A 19,168-nucleotide genomic window follows, 5' to 3' on the forward strand; every position below is an offset into this window, starting at 1 on the left:
AACATGAGAGATAATCATAGCTGTAGGTGATAAAAACAAACCATATCAGTACTGAACATCTCAAAACACTGGAAATAGGCTTAGTACCACCTATGCAATGACTGGAAATCTGTCCATTAAATTTTCCTACCCACTTTGCTCTCTGAAAAGTAGGAATAACAGCCCTGAATCAATAGAAGACATACTTATTTTAACCATGTAGAATTTTGTGTTGGAGAGCTGAAAATTCTGCAGGTTAAAAAAGGAGAAAAATTCTGGGGGTGCTAATAATATTCTTAGGAACTAAGTAAGAAGTAGGAATTTTGGGTTTAGCTGATTTTTAAAGTAGAATTTGCTGATCTCCTGATTTCTGTTTGTCTTACTAACTCTACTCACTTTTTCATCTTTATGTATGTTATTTATTAATGCTCACAGGCGTAGAAGTGTATTTGCTTTCCTAACTCTGCTACCCTCATGCCTTTGGACTGATTATCTTTTGGCATTTTATGTTAATCCTTGGTAAGTGATTTACTTGTTTTTCCATATGCAATGTGTAAGCAATGTGAATTTCTATGACATGAAAAAACGTGTGTTGCCTTTGCTCTCAAAGGGGTCAAAGCTTTTGAAGATTTAATTTTCTTGTGCTGGAACACGGATTGGCGAGGATGTGGGTATCAAAGTGTTTGCTACCCTGCTCCATCTGGTTTGTCTGTTTATGCTCCAACTCATTTTGCTTTCAAAAAGCTAATTTTTACAGTGGTCATGATATCCATCTCATTGCTGTCTTTGCAGTTTTTGCTGCTTCATTATAAGTCCTGGCTTCTTCTGTCCTGGTTATTTATTTACATGTTCATTGCCTGGCACTGACTTCTGCTGCTGCTGTTCTATTACTAAAATTGCTTGATGGTGCCCCACCTGTTTGGTGTGTGATGTCAAATACATTTGTTTTTCAAAGCTGCTCTTATGCTCTCCTGGTGTCAGGAAAATTTTGCTTTTGAAAAAAAAAAAAAACAGTTCACTGAGAATGGATACAACTAGGAGTCCCAAAGAGTAAAAACAGGGTCACTGTGTGCACATCCCATTGTGTATGTGTGTATATTTAATACTTCAGTCTGTAAATATTTTATAAGGATATACTAAACACCTGATTGTTTTCTTGAAAATACCTAACAAAGCTACTCATTTACTTAGAACCAGAATTGTTTTACAAACCATTTAACAAATAATTAGAATTGACTATGACTCAAAAAATGCCTAATTCCCATAGAGAAACTTAAATTCCTGATGGTATCAGGTCCAAGTTTTAGGGTTTTACAAAAAGGTGGTACTGAGGTTAAGTTTTTATTTTCCAAGCATTTTCCTTGGTCTTACCATGAGGCACCAAAGCCCTGGCAGGCAGACATCAACATCTTCAGCACAGGGATTTGTGAGACTGATTCTCCTTGAGTTGCAGTGAGTCTGTAGGAAAACCCATCCAAATTTTCAGCAGGCCTAGAAATGAGAGTGTTTATGCAAGTAAAGAAAGGTCCATTTCTTCTGTCAGGAAAACAAAGTGGAACGAGATGAGATTAATCCCTCCCTTCTAATCTGTAGAATAAATGGAATAACAGATGAAACACCAGCTAATGTTTTAAATGCTTTTGCTTTGCACACAAGTTGGTTTAAAATATTTATGAACATTCAGGAAACAATTGCAATGCTAAGAAACAAAGGCCACTTGAGACAATCAAAGCACATGAAATTCTTGCTGAGAAATGTATGTCAATCATTTGTTTTATTGCCTCTTGAAGTGTTCCTTGGAGGAGCATTCTTAGAAGCATTCCCATCATAAAGAGCATTTAGGGGATTTTTTTTTTTTGCTTTTCAAATTAATTCTTATGTGTCTGACATTAAAAGGTTTACCATAGTCAGAGGGGATGAAGGTGTGTTGAATAATTTAGTGGAATTAACTTTAGGATTTCACTAGAAAAAATCTGTGAAGATGGAAAATAAATACTTCTAGTTTAGGTATACAGTGCATATGAATGTACAGATAGCATGATAAGCTGAAGAGGTTTCTAATATTTAATCTCCACATTAATATAAAGCTGGTATTGCCATAGCTCTTGTTAATTCTGCAGGCAAAGCTCCTCATCTAAATGGAAATGTACTTGGACAAAATAACAAAATTACTCTTGTTGTGGCTGCTCCAGAAACTGAATATTTTGCAAAAATTAATTTTTAAAAGAAGTCCTTTATTGTTTTTTAATGTAACTTCTAAATGTAACAAGGTAGAAAAAATAAAAATACTTAATATTTCTTTCTGTATATTTTCATTATTTAGAATTTAAGAGTCTTCTCCTCTAATTGAAGCTGTGAACCAAGTGATCTAGACATAATTTTCATATCATCATGAAATCAAAAGTAGCATCATTATAATGTGAAAAATGAGCAGATATTATTTAATGGCCAGGAATGAAAAATTTACACTACTAAAATTCCTTCTGAGTAAGCAAGGTTCTATTTGAGCTGATTTGGCTGATGGGACAGAGGAGATTAGTGTTTTTAGACCTCTAGCCAAGTGATTCCAGGGTGCTTGCTTTGTGTATTTAATCTTATTTTTGCTTAACTTCATTGTGGCAACACAAAATGAATGCACACCCCCCCCCAAAAAACCACAGAGTGGTAGCTGGTGTAGGGCTGGTCTTGAGTCCAATCCTTTGGGTTTTACTGCTTAACACACTCAGAAACCTGCTCACAACTGTTGCTGGTGAATTACATCACTCATAAATCATTGTTTTACATGACTGGCACAATTATCTCTAGCTGTTAAAGTCAATTAAATTATCTAAGGTTTAAGCTGGAGTCCTGCTGAGATCAGTAGAATATTTGGCACTTTCCTCATTTATCATCATAAGGAGGTTATGAGAAAGGCCCTTTCTTTTTTCCTTCACCTTTTCTCCAATTTGCAAGTGTTGGTCTTGTCCCTTTACCCAACAGATGCTGCTTATTCCCAGTTGCTCTCCAGTGCTGACATCCAATTTCCAAGCTCAGCCAGGCTCAGGACCTGGGGACTCAGCCCCAGCCTACCCAAAGCCAGTGGGTCAGGATTTTTAGGGGACCCATGACTTTTTCTGAGCACAGATTTTCCTTTCCAATCTCAGAGCCATAGAATGGGATATGCATCCCACTGGAGCCAACAGAAATATTATTATCAGCTTAAAACTGTCCAAATTGTTATCACCAATCTCCTCCTGAGTATGTGAAAAAATATACATCCTTAAATAAGTGCTGTGTTTGAATAAAGCTTGTACAACCTTTAATGAATGAAAAACACTTATTTTATTTTTTTTTTTTTTTTGCAGGAGTAAAAATGGACTAAAGAAGAGGAAGCTGACCAAGTATGTAACTTCTTTGATATTTAAAGGAAAAAGTCTTGGACTAAACAGGCATTATGGAGTACATGGCATAGTGGTATTTCAGTTACAAATATAGAAAACTTCTTGATAGATATATCCTAAGAGAGACACCTGAAAGCAGAAAACAAACAATAATTGGACAAAAGCCATTCTGCTCAACAGATTGTAGCAAAACATACAAAATTAGTCACCAGGGAAAAGACCAATTCCCCACCTTAGTGGTTTCAACAGAGCTTATCCTTAGTTAAAAATTGCAAATGGTGACAAAACTGGGATGCATTTGTTTGTAGTGATATTTCCCTATTGACATGGGGCTCTCATTACAGTTGTTGCTAGAACATTAGATCATTAATGCTGGTGGGTAAACAGGAGTAATTAAGTGGTGATAAGACAGGTTCCTTTGGGCATATTGCCTCCAAGTAAATGAGAAGATTACTGTGTACATACTCCAGCAGCTTGTAAATTAGAGTATGATAATTAGGTGAGGGAAGCTGTTTACCTGTGTTTCCTTACTCAGAGTGTCAGCCTAATTATTTCCGTGCTGTGTTCAGGGGCTGTGCCTGACTAACAGATAGATCTCACCTGGCAAAAAAAAAGTGTGCAAAGATGGGAGTCATTAAATCAAGGCTAATTCATACCTACTGAAGCTCTCCATGGTTTCATATAGTTATATATCACTTTTTTTAGCCACCATCTCTCTGGGAAAAGAATTTGACTTGTAATTACAGCTGTGTATAGTTCTCAGAGCCAGCAGAGAAAGCAGTCAGGGCAGTGGCATCCAAAATCCAATACAGCCACCATTTGGTGGCTCTGAACCACAGGGTTTGTCCTTATTTCTTTTTAGCATTAACAGCTGCAAATAGATATTTATGACTTGAGAGTATTCTGGGGGAAAGAAATGAAAGGCACTACAAAACCCAGATTTTTTTAACCTAATTTCTCTGTATTTTTCTTTTAAAGCCCTGTCCAGTTGGACGATTTTGATGGATACATCAAGGATATGGCCAAAGATTCTGATTATAAATTTTCACTGCAGTTTGAGGTAAATCTCTGAGAATTCTGCCCTCTGCTGCCTGCCATGGCCAGATCAGCTTTTTCAAGATGTTAATGCTGCTCCTGTGTGCTCTGTGGTGTTGCTGGGCAGGCCAGCTTCACTTCCTCCTCTGCAGAATTTAGAAGTGCAGCTTGGTGTTGTCAATGCTGCCTTTAGTAAACTGATTGGAGTGGCTTTTCACATTCTGTTTGAGTAAACTGTCAGAAAAATACACTTGCTTTGAGTTTAGGGCATGCTGGCAACCTGAATTAAATTTGGGGTTTTAATGGCTTTATTTTATACATTTATAGAAATATATAAAATATATATTTATATAGTTAACATCCTTAATTTGAGGGGAAGCACTGAAATCAGGAAGTAGCATCAGAAATCTTTATCAGAGCAAGGAGATTTCTCTAAGTTCAGGCACATTCTCTTAATTTTCCAAAATTTAAAGTCTGTTTAGTAGCATAAAACTAAACCCCATCCGTATCCTGGGGCTGTTTCCCAAATATTTAAACATGGAAAGGCAGTGGGGAGGATCTCAGGGTGTTTCCATGATCCCTTCCTGACATCAAATCCCCCTGATATATTATCTGTAACCACTGAAGATATCCCAAGCATTACCCCAAGGCTGAGAGCCACTTGAGGATTTCAGGGAGCCCCTTTAAAGGGACAGATGACCACCACAGAAATAACTCAGCAAGCCCCTGATTTGGCAGAATTTTTGGCTGAGTGTGGCTAGAGAGGAGCAATTCTGAGTCACAGCCAGGATGAGTTGGCAGCACCAGGAGGAGAAACCCCAGCACTGCTCTCCAGCTCCTTGAGCCCAACTCAGAGGAATCAAATAAGGAAAATCAGTGTCGTGCTGCTGTCCATTAATAAACTGATTTACGAGCGTTTTCTGTCTGCCACCTGCCACCAGCAATCACAAAGAATTCTTCTCTGGGTGTTTTTGAGGCTGACCTTGGCATTTTCCTTTCTGTTATCTCAGGAGTTAAAGCTGATTGGGCTTGACATTCCCCACTTTGCTGCTGATCTCCCCATGAATCGCTGCAAAAATCGCTACACAAACATCCTGCCATGTAAGTACAGCACACTCTAAACCCTGATAAAACCCCAGGAGAGGGAGAGAAAAGTTTTAATAAGAAAGCTGGAGAATCAGGGGATTTTCTAACACTGTTCTACAATGCTGCTCATACAGAGACCCAGACAAGGGTTGGTTTTTGTTAGCTTGGAATAGATGTGGCTTCCTGGAAATGTTTATCATGGCAAGAGTTTGGAGGTGAGAAACACAAGGGCTTTCATGCTACTGAGTAGTGCTACTGTATTTCTCTCATAATTTAATGAAACCTGAGGGAGCCCAAAGGGGGGTGTTTGCAGAACACTAATGATGGTGCTGAAGCAAACATTGCTCTCTTAGTCAATACCAGAATTTTCTATTTTTTTCATAGTTTATTTTTGGCCATTCCTATAGGACTAATTTAAATTTTGCCTAGTAGGAGATGAGTGCCATATCTGAGAGGTGATTTTTTTTTTCTCTGCTTTCTTTTCTCTTTTACAGATGATTTTAGTCGTGTCCGGTTAGTTTCAATGAATGAAGAAGAGGGATCTGACTACATCAATGCCAACTACATCCCTGTGAGTACAGAGTTTGGAGTTCAGTGTCCTGCACACCAGGCAGGGCTGGGCCCTTGAAAATAGCACAATATTCCCTGGGAGATCAGTCATGTTCTCAGCATCTCCCTCAGCTTCCAAATATTTTGCCAACAGGGAACAGCCATTAAAAAAAAAAAAAAAGGTGGAGGGGGAAGGTTTTTGGCAAATTTTGCTACAGTAGCTGTGAATCTTTGTGAAATTTTGATTGGACTGGTAGGGAAATGAGTAGGAAATGTTAAATGATGTGGCCTTTCAAGATAGCAAGGTAAAGCATGAATGTTCAAATGAGAATTTTTTCTGAATTTCCACTGCACATGGAAAAACAGGGCAAAGCCAGACACTCCAAATGCACAAAATGCACACAGCCCAGATGGTGTGTGGAGACAAATTCTGCTTTCTGCCTCCTCTCTGGTGCTTCCCCTGCACCTGGCAGAGAGCAGCCACTTCCCAGGGGCAGCACCCACAGATTTGGGATGGTTACAGTGCACACAGAGCTGTGGGCAAATATTTTGACAATGGGGGCTGGCTGAAATCTCAGCAGCTCTCTGCACTCTCTGCAGTCACTCAGGCTCATCCCTGCCACTGCCACAAGGGTTTTCCTCTCTGAACAGCTCAGTGGGGGCTGGAGAGAATACCCAGAGGATATAAAAGAGGAGACAGGGCACCACTGCAGCCCTCTAGGAAGAGACTTTTCCCTTGGGAACCACAGACAAATGGGCATTTCTGCAATCTGGCTGCAGATAGAGCTGGGTCAGCATTATGGAGAAAGGAGGAGCCCTTGGATGAGTCAGTGGAGCCACTTCTGTGTCCCTTTGGCTTTGCCCCAGGGTGCAGAGCTGAGCCAAATGTCTGAGCTTGGCTTCTCTGTGGCCAGAGCACGAGCTTGAGCACTGACACTGCACACTGAGCTCACACAGAATGAGGAAAGAAAAGCATTCCAGGATGCACAACTCAGGAAAGCTCTGTCTGTGGATAACAGGACCTTAAGCAGCTGTCCCTTTGAGTGGCTCAGTTCTGCTTTGCATCTCTTTAGTTCTGCTTACAGCACAGTGCTGACCATGGGAACTGGGAAAACATGAAAACATGTTTCCTGGAAACATGGGAACACATGATGTTAATGCTGGTTTTTATCTGCTGATCAGTTCTCCACCAATTCTCTGCCTCCAAACACAGAAACCAGGGGTGGTTTGTCCCTGTGCTACAGGGATTTGTCACTAAGGTCAGATATGACCCGTGCAGAACAGGCAGCAAATGGTCTGTGGTGCAAAAACTGGGATCAGGATGACTTGCAGAGAAGTCTGGAGGAAGCCATTTGTGGAAAGTGCTCCCAAATCACAAATTATTTTATGAACCACATGCAGTTGTGGCACAGAAATTGTCCAATTTGCATGGGATCATGCTGTGTGTTGGATGTATTTTTTTGCTCTTGCTAGGACTACAGAATAACTTTCCAAATGCAATTTTGATGATACAATCTCAGCAAATATGCTTATAGCAGATGCCAAAAGGGTCATTCTGTGGTCTTTTATTATAGTCTTAATAACCATCTTTTGATTTTGGAGAGGAGAAAGGAGTCTTTCTAACTAAATCCAGCTAAAATCATGTTGACAGGTACAGGAAAGGGAATTCATGCATATAAAACATCTTAGCATCTGTTAAGAGCATTGACTCAACATCTTTATTATTTTAAGCAGAATTCTAATTAATACTTGATTAATTTAAGGCCTTATGACATGAACACGTGTATATAATTCTGTTCCATTGACACCAGTGACAGAAAATCACCACAGGCACTGCTTGGGATGAGCAGACTGGGCATCTGTAAATGGTTTTATGCTTATAACTAACCCTAAAATTACATAATCAGGAAGGAGCTGCAACTTTCTTGTAGGGTTCTTATTACTTGCTTTTTTAATGTTGCCTTTTCTGCTCTCTGGACAAATGATTTGTGTGGTAAACAGCTTCATCTTCATTTTAGATTGCTTATATTTTGGGAGTATCAAAATCTGGCAAGTTGTCATCACAAAATAAATACCAAAAATTAATTTAATTATATTTGAAATCACTTTTAGAAATATAAATTGAACTTGAGCAAGCTAAAAAAAAAATACGAAAAATACGTATTCCAAAACATTAACTATGTTGGTAAGCACAACCTATCTCTTTGTCTTTTAGGGTTATAATTCACCCCAGGAGTACATTGCAACCCAAGGACCACTGCCAGAAACTAGGAATGATTTTTGGAAGATGGTTCTCCAGCAAAAATCACAAATTATTGTCATGCTCACTCAGTGCAATGAGAAAAGACGGGTATGGAACAAAATCTTGTACGTGGTGTCAAAGAAAGCACTCTGAAAAAAGAGCTTTTTTATGCTGAGTGAATGATTTGCATCGTTTCTGATCACAAGGCAGCACCACAACCAGCCCTGGAATGGATCTGCCTCCCCATTTCAGGAGCTTCTTTGACATTCCCTGATGTTCCCTGACCTCCTCTGACCTTGACCTTCTTGGACCTTACCTGACTTGCAGCACCTTCTTTGACTCCTTCTTACCTTTTTTGATCTTTGACCTGCATTGACATTTCCTGACCTTCTTTGACTTTCCTCAACCTTCAGCTTTCCCTGATTTTCCTTGACCTTCTCTGACCTTCCCTGTCCTGCTCTGACCTGCTTTGATGTTGACTTTCCCTGACTTTCTTTTACCTTCCTCAACCCTCTCTGAATTTCTTTGATGACCCCTGACCTTCTTTGACCTTTTCTGCCCTTTTACCTCCCTCCTTTTACTATGAAACTTCTCCTCTTAAATGAGGAGAGGCTGAGAGAGCTGGGACTCCTCATCCTGGAAAAGAAAAGGCTCCAGGGATCTTGTTGCTGTGTACAAGGAGCTAATGGGAGGGAATGGAGATGAGGGACCCCTTTAGTGGAAACAGTGACAGGTCCAGAAGTGATGTGCACAAATTAAAAAAAACCACATTAAATTCCTTTTGAAGTCAGGAAATCCTTATTTACTGTGAGGGGGACAGAGCACTGGGACAAGTTGCCCAGAACTTGTGGAGTCTCCATCCTTGGAGACATTCCAAAGTCACCTGGAATTGGTCTAGAGCTGGCTGTAGGTGACACTCCTTGAGAGGAGAGGGGCTTGAACAAGAGAACCTCCAAGGGTCCCTTCCAACCTCAGCCCTTCTGTGATTCTACTCTTTTAAGTTTAAATAGTTATAAAATACAAGTTCTACATTTACATTTTCCCTTGATATTGTAATAGAAATATTTGGAACATAATTTGGGGGGTTTATATGGATATTCTCTTTCCCAGTGTTTTGCTCCATTTAGACCTACTATATCAGAAAGAATAACTCAAGGTAGTCTTTTTCTATTCTTCACTGACCTGAAAACCAACATACAGCTGCTGCCACAATTAACTGGGAATGGTCAGACTGAAAGTCATTGCAGGATAAATTACCTCTTACTGCAGCAGCAAGAGAACAGTGGTGCAGGCATTGCTGAACCTGAGGCTCTGTGTCCTTTTGTGTGTGCCTCTTTCTCTATGTGTATCTTTATACCAAAATGCCTGGGTTTCCCCTCTGTTTCAGGTGAAATGTGACCATTACTGGCCTTTTACAGAAGATCCTGTTGCCTATGGGGACATCACAGTGGAGATGCTGAGCGAGGAGGAGCACACGGACTGGGTGTATCGCAGCTTCCGAATCAGCTACGTGAGTCAAACTCTGCCCAAGCCCTGCAGTCACTTCAGCCCAGCCTTCTCTTTAACTTCTGTCCCTTGCTGGCATTCAGCAGAAAACATCTAAGAGAGATCCATGTCCCTACCCTCACTTCATGCAGGCAAATGATGGAATCACAAAACTTCCCCCTAAAATTGTTGTCTCTGAATTTCTCAGCAGAGTGTAACAAAAGTAGTAACAAAGCTCTGGACACTTCTGTGGTACCAATAATTACTGACAGCAAATGTGTGAATTCCTTCTTTTCTATATCTCAAGCGCACTTTTCTGCCATAAATTATTCAAAACTTGAAAATACCAATGGAAGAATTGAAAATATTTTTCAAAAGGGCAATTCTGCAATAATCATGTCTACCTATAAAATATTGAAACAGTATGTGGAGTCCAAATGAAATCTCCCCAGACTTTTAGGTTTTTATTTTCACCTTTGTTTCCTGCATCAGCTCATTGCCAGCACCATCTCATGAAGGAATGTTTAGGGATATGGAGGGGATGTGGTAAAAGCTGTGCTCTGGCAATTCACCACTTACCCAGGACATTATGTGTTGAGGATCTTACTTCATCTAAAGCCAGTAGAATTTTTAGCATTGTATTTTTATTTCCCTCTTGGTTTTTTTTTTGTTTTTTTTTTTTTTGTTTTTTTTTGTTTTTTTGGTTTTTTTGGTTTTTTTGTTTTTTTTGTTTTTTTGGTTGGTTGGTTGGTGGTTTCTTTTGTTTTTTTCTTTAAAACTTGAAAAGAAAATCCCTCAAGAGTCCAGGCTTGATTGTTTGCCAACAGTGTTATTCTTTATCTGTAGCAAAATGAGAAAAGGAGAGGGAATGGAATAAAATGAGGAAAAAAGCCCAGAACTGAAATATGCAACAGTTCTTGATTTAAAAGCAAAATAAGATGGAACTATCACAGGGTCAAAAGCAAAAAGCAAACCCCAAATCCAGAAGCAGGAAGTTTTGATAGCAATGGCCTGATATCCCCCACACACACACACATCTTGTAATTCAATAGCAAGTTTGTTCTTTGCCAGTTTTTTGGCTGACTTCAGTGTTTCAGGCTGTGTGTGGGGAAAAAATGAAAACCACAAAGTGACAGCCAAGCCCTGCGTGTGACTGAGCGTGGTGGCACTGTCACAGCCCCACAAACGTGCTGCTGCTCTGTTTCTGCCAGCAGGCTGACGAGGTGCAGGATGTGATGCATTTTAACTTCACTGCCTGGCCAGACCACGGCGTCCCCACCACCAACGCCGCCGAGAGCATCCTCCAGTTTGTGCAGATGGTCAGGCAGAAATCAGCCAAGGCCAAAGGCCCCATGGTCATACACTGCAGGTAAATGCTTCAAGGGAAAAGGGAAGAGCAAGGTGTGACATTAAATAGGTCAGGGAACCACGAGATGGAGAGGTTTTGGGGTTCTGCTCACCTGTTGGCTGAAGATGGTTCTCTCTGGTTGTTGCAGTGTTATGCAGATCTCCCCTGTAACCTCGTGGAGAAATTCAGAGAGGATATTGTTCTGTGAGTCTTAGCATCAAAAAAAAAAGTGCTCAATAAGCCAGGGGAGAGTTTTATATGTAATGTTATGAAGTCAAACCTGTATTTACTGCTTAATTGTTCTGGGAAGGAACAGAAGTGAGTATCAGAGAGCTGGGCAACAGCTGTAGTATTTTCTTTTTTTCAGTGAGGATTCTTCTAGCAGCAAAGAGGGATATTTTCAGATATTATTTTTAGACTATACTGTGCATCTTAGACCACATAGATTAAAAGTAACAATGCTATGAAATTAGTAGGGGGTCAAAGAAAGAATGTATTGATCAACTCCTGTAGCAATTGTTCCCAGAGTTAAAGAAGGCACAGAATGAATTTATCAGTTAAAATTAATCTGTCAAATAACACATCAGAAGTTCCATTGTATTTGTCATATTTGAGAAATTAACACAACAAAAGCCAAAATAGAAACCTGTTTTGTGACAGTTGAACTGTGTTGAGATGAACTGTTAGACATTACTGCAAACACTTTCAAGGCTTTTCAGAAAAAGTATGACAAATCAGAAGAAGGAAAAAGAAACCCTATAAAAGCTCAAGCATGGCACTCAGTGAAATCTGACTTGAACATTACATGTGAAATTACAATGCAAAGAATCGTACACGCATGAGAATCTCTAAATGAAAGCAGTGTGCATTTTTTCTAGTTGCTGAGCTTCCCATTGGGAAAAATGAAGATTTTTGGCTATGTGGTAGCTATTTCTGTCTCATGCTCCTAAGGCAGAATTCCTGGAGTGCAGACTCCTCTGGGTGGCTTGTCCTTTGAGGGCAGACTGCAGCAGTGCAAGCCAAGAGCTTTGCAGTGTGGAGTGCTGTGGTGTGACCCTGCTGTCCCTGGGCACCCACTGCTCCTGAGCAGGGCTCTGGTGCAGCCCCAGGGGCTGTGAGGGCAGCAGTGACAGCAGCAGGAGCAGAGAGCTGAGGGTGGGTGAGGCTGTGTGCGTGCTCTGTGTGTGAGAGCATCACGCTGCCCCATCGGCGCACGAGGGGTTTTGTGCCAGCAAATCCCACAGATCATCCTGCCTGACCTCAGGCGGGTTCTGTGTGATTGGCAGAGCTGCAGCACTGCTGCCCTGTGCCCTGTGTGCCCAGGAGAGGCTGGAATGAGGGGATGTGTGTGTTGCAGCGCTGGCGTGGGACGGACGGGGACGTTCATCGCCCTGGACCGGCTCCTGCAGCACATCCGTGACCACGAGTTCGTGGATATCTTGGGTCTGGTGTCAGACATGAGGTCCTACAGAATGTCCATGGTGCAGACAGAGGTAAGGTCTGTCCCCTTCAGCACTGTGGCAGTATTGTTGTGCCCCTTCATGACTCTTGTTCCCCCTGAACAAAACCGCTCTGAATCAATATAATCAATATAATCAATATAATCAATATAATCAAGTTCTCATCTTCATTGTGATTTGTCACATTGTTAATCACAGCACAGGTGGGTTTGTCTCATGATGTATCTGCAGTCTCACTGTCTGCCAGAGGAAATGATTTATTCTCACCTTCTGTGAAGTGAATATGCAAACATCAGAAGAGATTAACATGTGAAATTTTCGAACCACACTGCAAAGAGCTGGACTTAATGAGGGGATGAATGGCTCATGAAATGATGTCAGTATCAGTCACCTTGTTCCAGCATCATGTTGGTATCATCCAGCCAAGCATAGGAGAATTTCAAACAAACAAAAAAGGATTGTGAGTCTGCCAGGCACCCTTCTTGCCCTTCTCCCTACCTAAATATCTACTGGGCAGTTCTTTTTCTGGCTTTAAGAGAAAAATATATATGGACAATATATATTGGAGGGGAAAAAATATCACAAACTCTTTCTTCAAAGCAGATTTTATGCATCTAAACCTTCCCACTTCCCCTGGTAATGAGGGAAAGATTTCATATTTCATGTCTGCTGTACTCTTCCTTGGTTAGACACAGTAAAAGTGAGAAACCTCCATGGAAGTGCCACCATCACTGTTTTCAGGCTAGATTGTTTGTTGCAGAGTTTGTTGAATGAAGAGCAAAGCAAAATCTTGTAGCAGGGAGAGGGAGAGGAGATAGAAAACCTGCAGTGACAACAACTAGCATCTGGAAATGAAAAAAAAAGTGATTTTCAGTCTGTTCTGGATCGTTCCTATCAAACTGCCACTTTTCATCCCAATTCACTGGATTAATCCAAAAGCAGATCCTTATGTAAGCACAGAGGAAAAAAATCCTAATGGTTGATTGATTTCAACTGCAATTGTTATCACTCCAGAGGTGATGTGGGGTTCTGTAGGTTATATATATTTTTAATATTTCTTTTTTTTTTTCATGTAGAACCTCATAACCTGCCTGGGGCTGATGTTAAGGGCAGTTCCTGAGCTCCTGCTGCTTGGCAGTGGCCAAGCTTGGCCTCAGAGGCCACCAAAGAGTTTTTCCTTACAAAACCTGGAACCACTGACAGCTCACCTGAGTTCACATTGCCTTGTATACTGGAAACTTGGCAGTGTCTCAATGAGCAGTTTAAAAAACCAAATGGCACAGGCCCAGAAAGGGGTTTGGAATGGGGAATATCCTGAATTGAAACCAGTCTCTCCAAATTAACTACTCTGAACAAAATTGGGGTTTTCTTTTTCTTGATAAAGAAGTCAAACACTAAGGAGCATGACCTCATTAAAATATTTCAGGTGCATGTGTGGTATGGGTGCAGTTTGTTTGAATCTATTTATGTTTAGGCAATGTCAAGTTGACCAACTTTAACTCAGATTCAACTCTTCTGTCATCATTCAGGTTATTGATAAATTATTGTGGTGTGAGGTGGATTTCATGTTTCCCTTCTGCTGTCTGTAACAATTCTGGATTATTATTTTGGGAGCTGATAACTTTCTGTGCATTGTGAGGGGCTGAGGAGGGAGATATGGAGCTGTGAAGGTTGTTCCTGTGAACCATCAAACTCTTTCACTAGCTGGGTCTTTGTCATGCTTTCTGAGGTGCAAAAAATGCCCATTTATTTGATCTTTTCTTCTAGGAACAGTACATTTTTATTCACCAGTGTGTGCAGCTGATGTGGCAGAAGAAGAAGCAGCAGTTCTGCATCAGTGATGTCATATATGAGAACGTCAGCAAGTCCTAGTTCAGAGCCACAGGTGGTGAGTCACTTTGGGGCTTTTATTAATCCTCTCCCACGTTCACATGGAGAGTGAGGGAGAAATCCATCTAGCCTCTCACAGGAAATAATCCACCACCCTTTCCATGGCACTGTAAGAATATATGGGCTCACTTATGTTTAAAATGATGCCTTGGGTTTAACTTTTATAATAAAGCTAAATTGAATCCAAACTCCTGAGGAGCCATCTAACCATTCCCTGCCACTTGTCCTAACATGCCTTGCAAAGCTTACAGGGAGGGAGAACTTCAGTATCTTCAGTCCTTGTCAAAAAAAAGAATTTTGTCTGGTTAACAAGGCCAGCAGAGGCTTGGGGATGCTCTGCTGGAGAGTGAGTTGGTGACCAAAAAGCTCTGGCATGAAACAATGAGAAATTTTTTCATAAATCTAAGATCACAGAACCAGCAGCATAAGGGAAGGGTTGGTCTTCCTTTCCCACTGACCACCATGCTGAGGAGGAAAAGTGGCTGTGACCACGAGGGTTGCTCTTCAAGCTGCTACGTTGGTTCCTTAGGTGGCAGCAATAACCCAGCCATAACCTTAATATTCCCTTTTGGTGGAGCAGGAAGCTGCAGGCTTTGGCACAAGCTGCTTTCCAAGCACTCCAGCCTGCTGTGTGTGTGCTGCCCATGTGCCTCCACTAACCCCTGTGTGCATCATCCCTGTCAAGCACCCCCAGTTTGCCTCCCTGTCCCTCCTCTTGGGGTGGCTTACTGTCTAATCTGAGTGCCTGCACTGGTGACCCAGCCTGTAAACAAATGCCAAAAACTGTATTTATTTCCTTTTCTTCTCTCTAAAGCCTTCTGTTTGGTTGGTTGCAGGTGAGACCATGAAGCACACCCATCTTCCCTTGCTTCTGAGTTTTTCCTGTTGATGGTTTGGATGGGCAGGTGTTGTGCCACAAGAGACCACTGCTCTGCAGTGCATGGACAATGAGGGAAAGAAACTTTTACCTTTCTGAAGCACTGGGGAGACAAAGCCTTAACGAGCCTGCCGTGTCTTTTGAACTCTTTCATTTCTGGACTTTTTTTTTTTAAATACTGGACCAAATTCAGCTAAACAACATGAAGGAAAAGACACTATATGTGCATAAGATAGTTTGCTCCATTGTGTTGGGGTTCTGTTTGGTTCTGTTTGGTACTTTTGGTTAATTTGTTTCACAATTGGTTTTTTTTCTGTGCAGGTTGGGCTTAAGGTTAAAGTAAGTGCAATATTTTTCTAATGGTTGACTGAAGAGCTTTCTTCATGTGTCACTGGTCTGTCCCTAGGAGAGCAGGCATTGTTAGTAACTAATAATACCTCATTAGTGAATAGCAAGGCATGAACATACATGAAGAAAACCTGGAGGTTGTGAAAAGGGGCTGGGAGGGAGGGGGGCTTGCTGGGTCCGTGGATTTGACTGTTTCCTTACAGCACTGATGTTCGTGGGGCCTGGGGGAAGCACAGGACCTGAGGAATGGACTGACAAGCAGAAACCAAGCTGAAAAAGGCAGCTGAGAGAAAGGGTGGGTTTGGTTCCTGACTGGGCTGCCACTAATTACACAGAGGGATTGCTCTTTTTTGTGCCAACCTTTTTCCAGTAATGCCACTGATCAGGCTCTTGTTGTAGATGGATCTAATCACAGGGCAACTGAGTTTCAAGCTGGGATATCTTAGCTTTTTACTATAGCATTTAACTGTCTGAGCAGTCTATGGTGCCTATACCCCTCACTCATTTATTATTTTTAGTAATTATTAACCCTGTGTGAAAATGTGAAGCTGGTTCAGGTTGGAGGGGTGGAAAGAAAAAAAAAAAAAAAAGAAACACAAAAAGTGCTTTAATAGATGTAACTATTTTTCCTGAACCAGGAATTTACAAGGTTATGAATTGAAGGTTTTGGCATGTGAAGGGCTGGTTATCAATTTGTTGCTACAATGCTGCCAAAATGTCAGTATGGATTCCTGCAGGGCCTTTGGGGGCAGGGTGGGGGGCTCTTTTCTTTTTTGCTGTCTGTTTCAGTTCTAGTCAAAATAATTAGCTATAAATATATTTTTTTTCTTGGTCTTTGTATAATGCCAGTACATCATTGTGTATTGTGACATGGATGCTGTCAGAATGGATGTTTGATGGCATTTTTGTAACCTGTTGCTTTGTGTCACCTCATTGGAAGTTAGCAGCAATGGTACTCAATGTAAAAAAAGCAGACTTGAACTGGAAGTAAACACACTGGATTGCTTACCTGTGGAGAAGTCACTGTCAGCAAAAGAGCAAACACACCTGGACATGCTTTTTATTTCATTCCTGGGTCTGCTGTCACCTGGCAGGGCAGAGTGTAGGGCAGCAGCTCAGCTGCTCTCAGGAGCCTGAAAATCTCCTTCAGCTAATATTCCTTTTGCTTTTTTTTCTTCCAAAATTATTCCACTGGCAGGTAAATAGGTGCATACTTATTTGAAAACTACTTCATCATGGTATTGGTTACAGTGGAAAACTTTAAACTGTCCCAGGTATAACTGTATAGATTTAACATAATTCCCAGATAAAGCAGGTCCTTGTGAGGGGTGCTAAACAAACAGTTTAGCTCTGATCACTAAATGGGTGTGATGTGCATTTCCTCTCCCTTCTGTTTCCAGGTGTCTAATTCTACGTCACTGTTTCCACTAGTCCCAGTCCTAGAGCAGGGATGCTGTTTGATGGATGCAAAAGGGATTTGTTTTTCTCTCTTATTTCAGGGAGCCAGTTGGTAACAGAGACTTCAGTGGTGCACATTTCTCCCTAATTTCATGGGTGTGCCTCAGCTGGAGGACCTGCCATTCCAGTAGGAACAGCAAAAATTGGCCTGAATTGAACAGAAAGCAGAATTATAAATTAGCACTTGACCATTGGATCTTGCCTCCATGCTTTTTTTTCTTTTTAATGTATTCCAGAGTTTCATTGCATGTTTACTCAGGAAAAAAAAAAAAAAAATCTCTCTAGAGAACTGGCTGGGGAAAAAAAAAAAACAATCTACAACTGTTCTTTCTCATCTACTGTCTTCTCCCTCCTGCTGGCCATTGCCCATTGAATCAACACTTATTCTGTACCACAGACCAGAGTAAGCAGGTTACTTCTAAATCACTCATTGTGCCCACAGAGTGTCACAGGGGGAGCTGGCTGTAACAGAAGCTTGGCTGAATGTGTCAGGGTACAAAATTGCTGCAAAGATGCCAAATTCACATTGTGGCAAAGGACACTGCCTGAGCAGCCAGAGTTTACTAGACAGTTTCTGAATGCGTGTCAAAAATTATTCCATTTGCACAGTAGCAGGTGAGTATTTTTCCTTTAATAGCCACTTAATCACAAAGTCAATTACAGTGACAGCTCCATCAGAATGGTGCCTTTTCCTACCCACACAGTATGCAAAGTGTGCAAGTGGACATGTGGGATGGCAATGGAAACCACCTCTCCCAGCACTCAAGACATGGGTAAAGCAATAAATGAGTCTGGAAGATGCTGTGATTCAGAAGACTCATGCAGAGCCTTTCAGCCTGAATTGGCACAACATGATTTTGGCTTTACACTGAAGGTGTAAGAGGAGGTAAGTCCAAAAGAGCAGTGTTTTGAACTCATGCTTCATGTTAATATTATTTCCAGAATCTGTCAAAATTAAACTCTCAGCTGTAGAGCTGTCTGAAGCTTCAGGTTTGGTAATAGATCTTTTGAATTATGGGCTTCATGTCCCAAGGTCTGCTGCCACTATTGATGCTCTGCATTGATCTTCTGCTCTTCCAGCATCTACTGACCCAGATGTCTGTAAAAGCAGCTCTGTGCACTGAGTGACCATTCACTGAAACCAGGGCAGGTTTTCTCCTTGTGTGTGCTGCCATGGAAGCAAAAAAATAAGTAAACTTAAGTACATGACTTAGAAGTAAAAAGCTTTTAGAGGTGTGTGTGATGAATGGAGCTGGAGCTCAGCAGCACCCAGGATTTCTTTTTGAGCATCATAACATGTCAGATGAAAAAGAAAGGCAGACTCTGGTACCTATTAGGGTGCCAAATGTCACAGACACACTTAGGAAACAGGGGCAGACAAAGCATTTCTGGAGATAAAGGCTCCTCTCCCTCAACTTGTGTACAGTGCAAGAGTGGAGTCGATCCAGAGCTGCTCTGGCTGCAGAACCTCCCACATCTGCTCACCCTCAATGAATCCTACAGGCTGCTTCACAAAACTCTCAGCACAAAATCAGACTTCTCAGTAGAACACAAGCAAAACTCACCAAGTACTCACAGAATCTGCAACCTCATTTTTCCTGCCTCCAGCATTAGCACAACTTATTTCTTCCACACTCTTTTCTCTGAGTGGAACAGAGAGGCCCAGATGAACACTGAATGTCCTTTGAACTGGGAGGTGGAGGGAGGATTTAATTTTTAAGAAAGCACTAAAAATATTACACAGATATTTTATTTGCTCCTTGAGGTTCCATAGGATATTTGTACAACAAGATAAAGATAGAGGAAAGCAAGTTAAATTTGCTTAGATGTTTATTCTAATTAGTGAACATAGTGGGATAAATAGCACATGTAAAAAATATCTGAACATCAAAAAATGGCAAATGTCAAGTATATAGGAAAAATACCTTAACTGTTGACTTCTGAATTTTGCCTTATTTGCTGGGTCTATTTCCACCATGGACAGGTTTGAGTTACTCATACAAGGCAGTCATACATTAATAAAATATCTCT

General features: G+C 41.1%; 1 protein-coding gene across 1 annotated transcript in view; it reads left to right on the forward strand.

Moving 5' to 3' along the window:
- The window catches only part of PTPRO (protein tyrosine phosphatase receptor type O), a 130,397-nt gene extending 113,710 nt beyond the window's left edge, over positions 1-16,687 (forward strand). The window contains exons 17-27 of the mRNA XM_056482484.1: positions 415-498; positions 3,324-3,359; positions 4,338-4,419; positions 5,405-5,495; positions 5,975-6,051; positions 8,245-8,379; positions 9,659-9,781; positions 10,971-11,125; positions 12,462-12,597; positions 14,332-14,452; positions 15,291-16,687. Of these exons, the coding sequence (XP_056338459.1) occupies positions 415-498; positions 3,324-3,359; positions 4,338-4,419; positions 5,405-5,495; positions 5,975-6,051; positions 8,245-8,379; positions 9,659-9,781; positions 10,971-11,125; positions 12,462-12,597; positions 14,332-14,436 (1,024 nt within the window). The 3' untranslated portion in view covers positions 14,437-14,452; positions 15,291-16,687. The remainder of the gene's footprint in view (positions 1-414; positions 499-3,323; positions 3,360-4,337; positions 4,420-5,404; positions 5,496-5,974; positions 6,052-8,244; positions 8,380-9,658; positions 9,782-10,970; positions 11,126-12,461; positions 12,598-14,331; positions 14,453-15,290) is intronic.
- The last annotated feature ends 2,481 nt before the right edge of the window (positions 16,688-19,168 follow it).

This window comes from Oenanthe melanoleuca, chromosome 1A (assembly GCF_029582105.1).
Source record: "Oenanthe melanoleuca isolate GR-GAL-2019-014 chromosome 1A, OMel1.0, whole genome shotgun sequence".
Taxonomy (NCBI): domain Eukaryota; kingdom Metazoa; phylum Chordata; class Aves; order Passeriformes; family Muscicapidae; genus Oenanthe; species Oenanthe melanoleuca.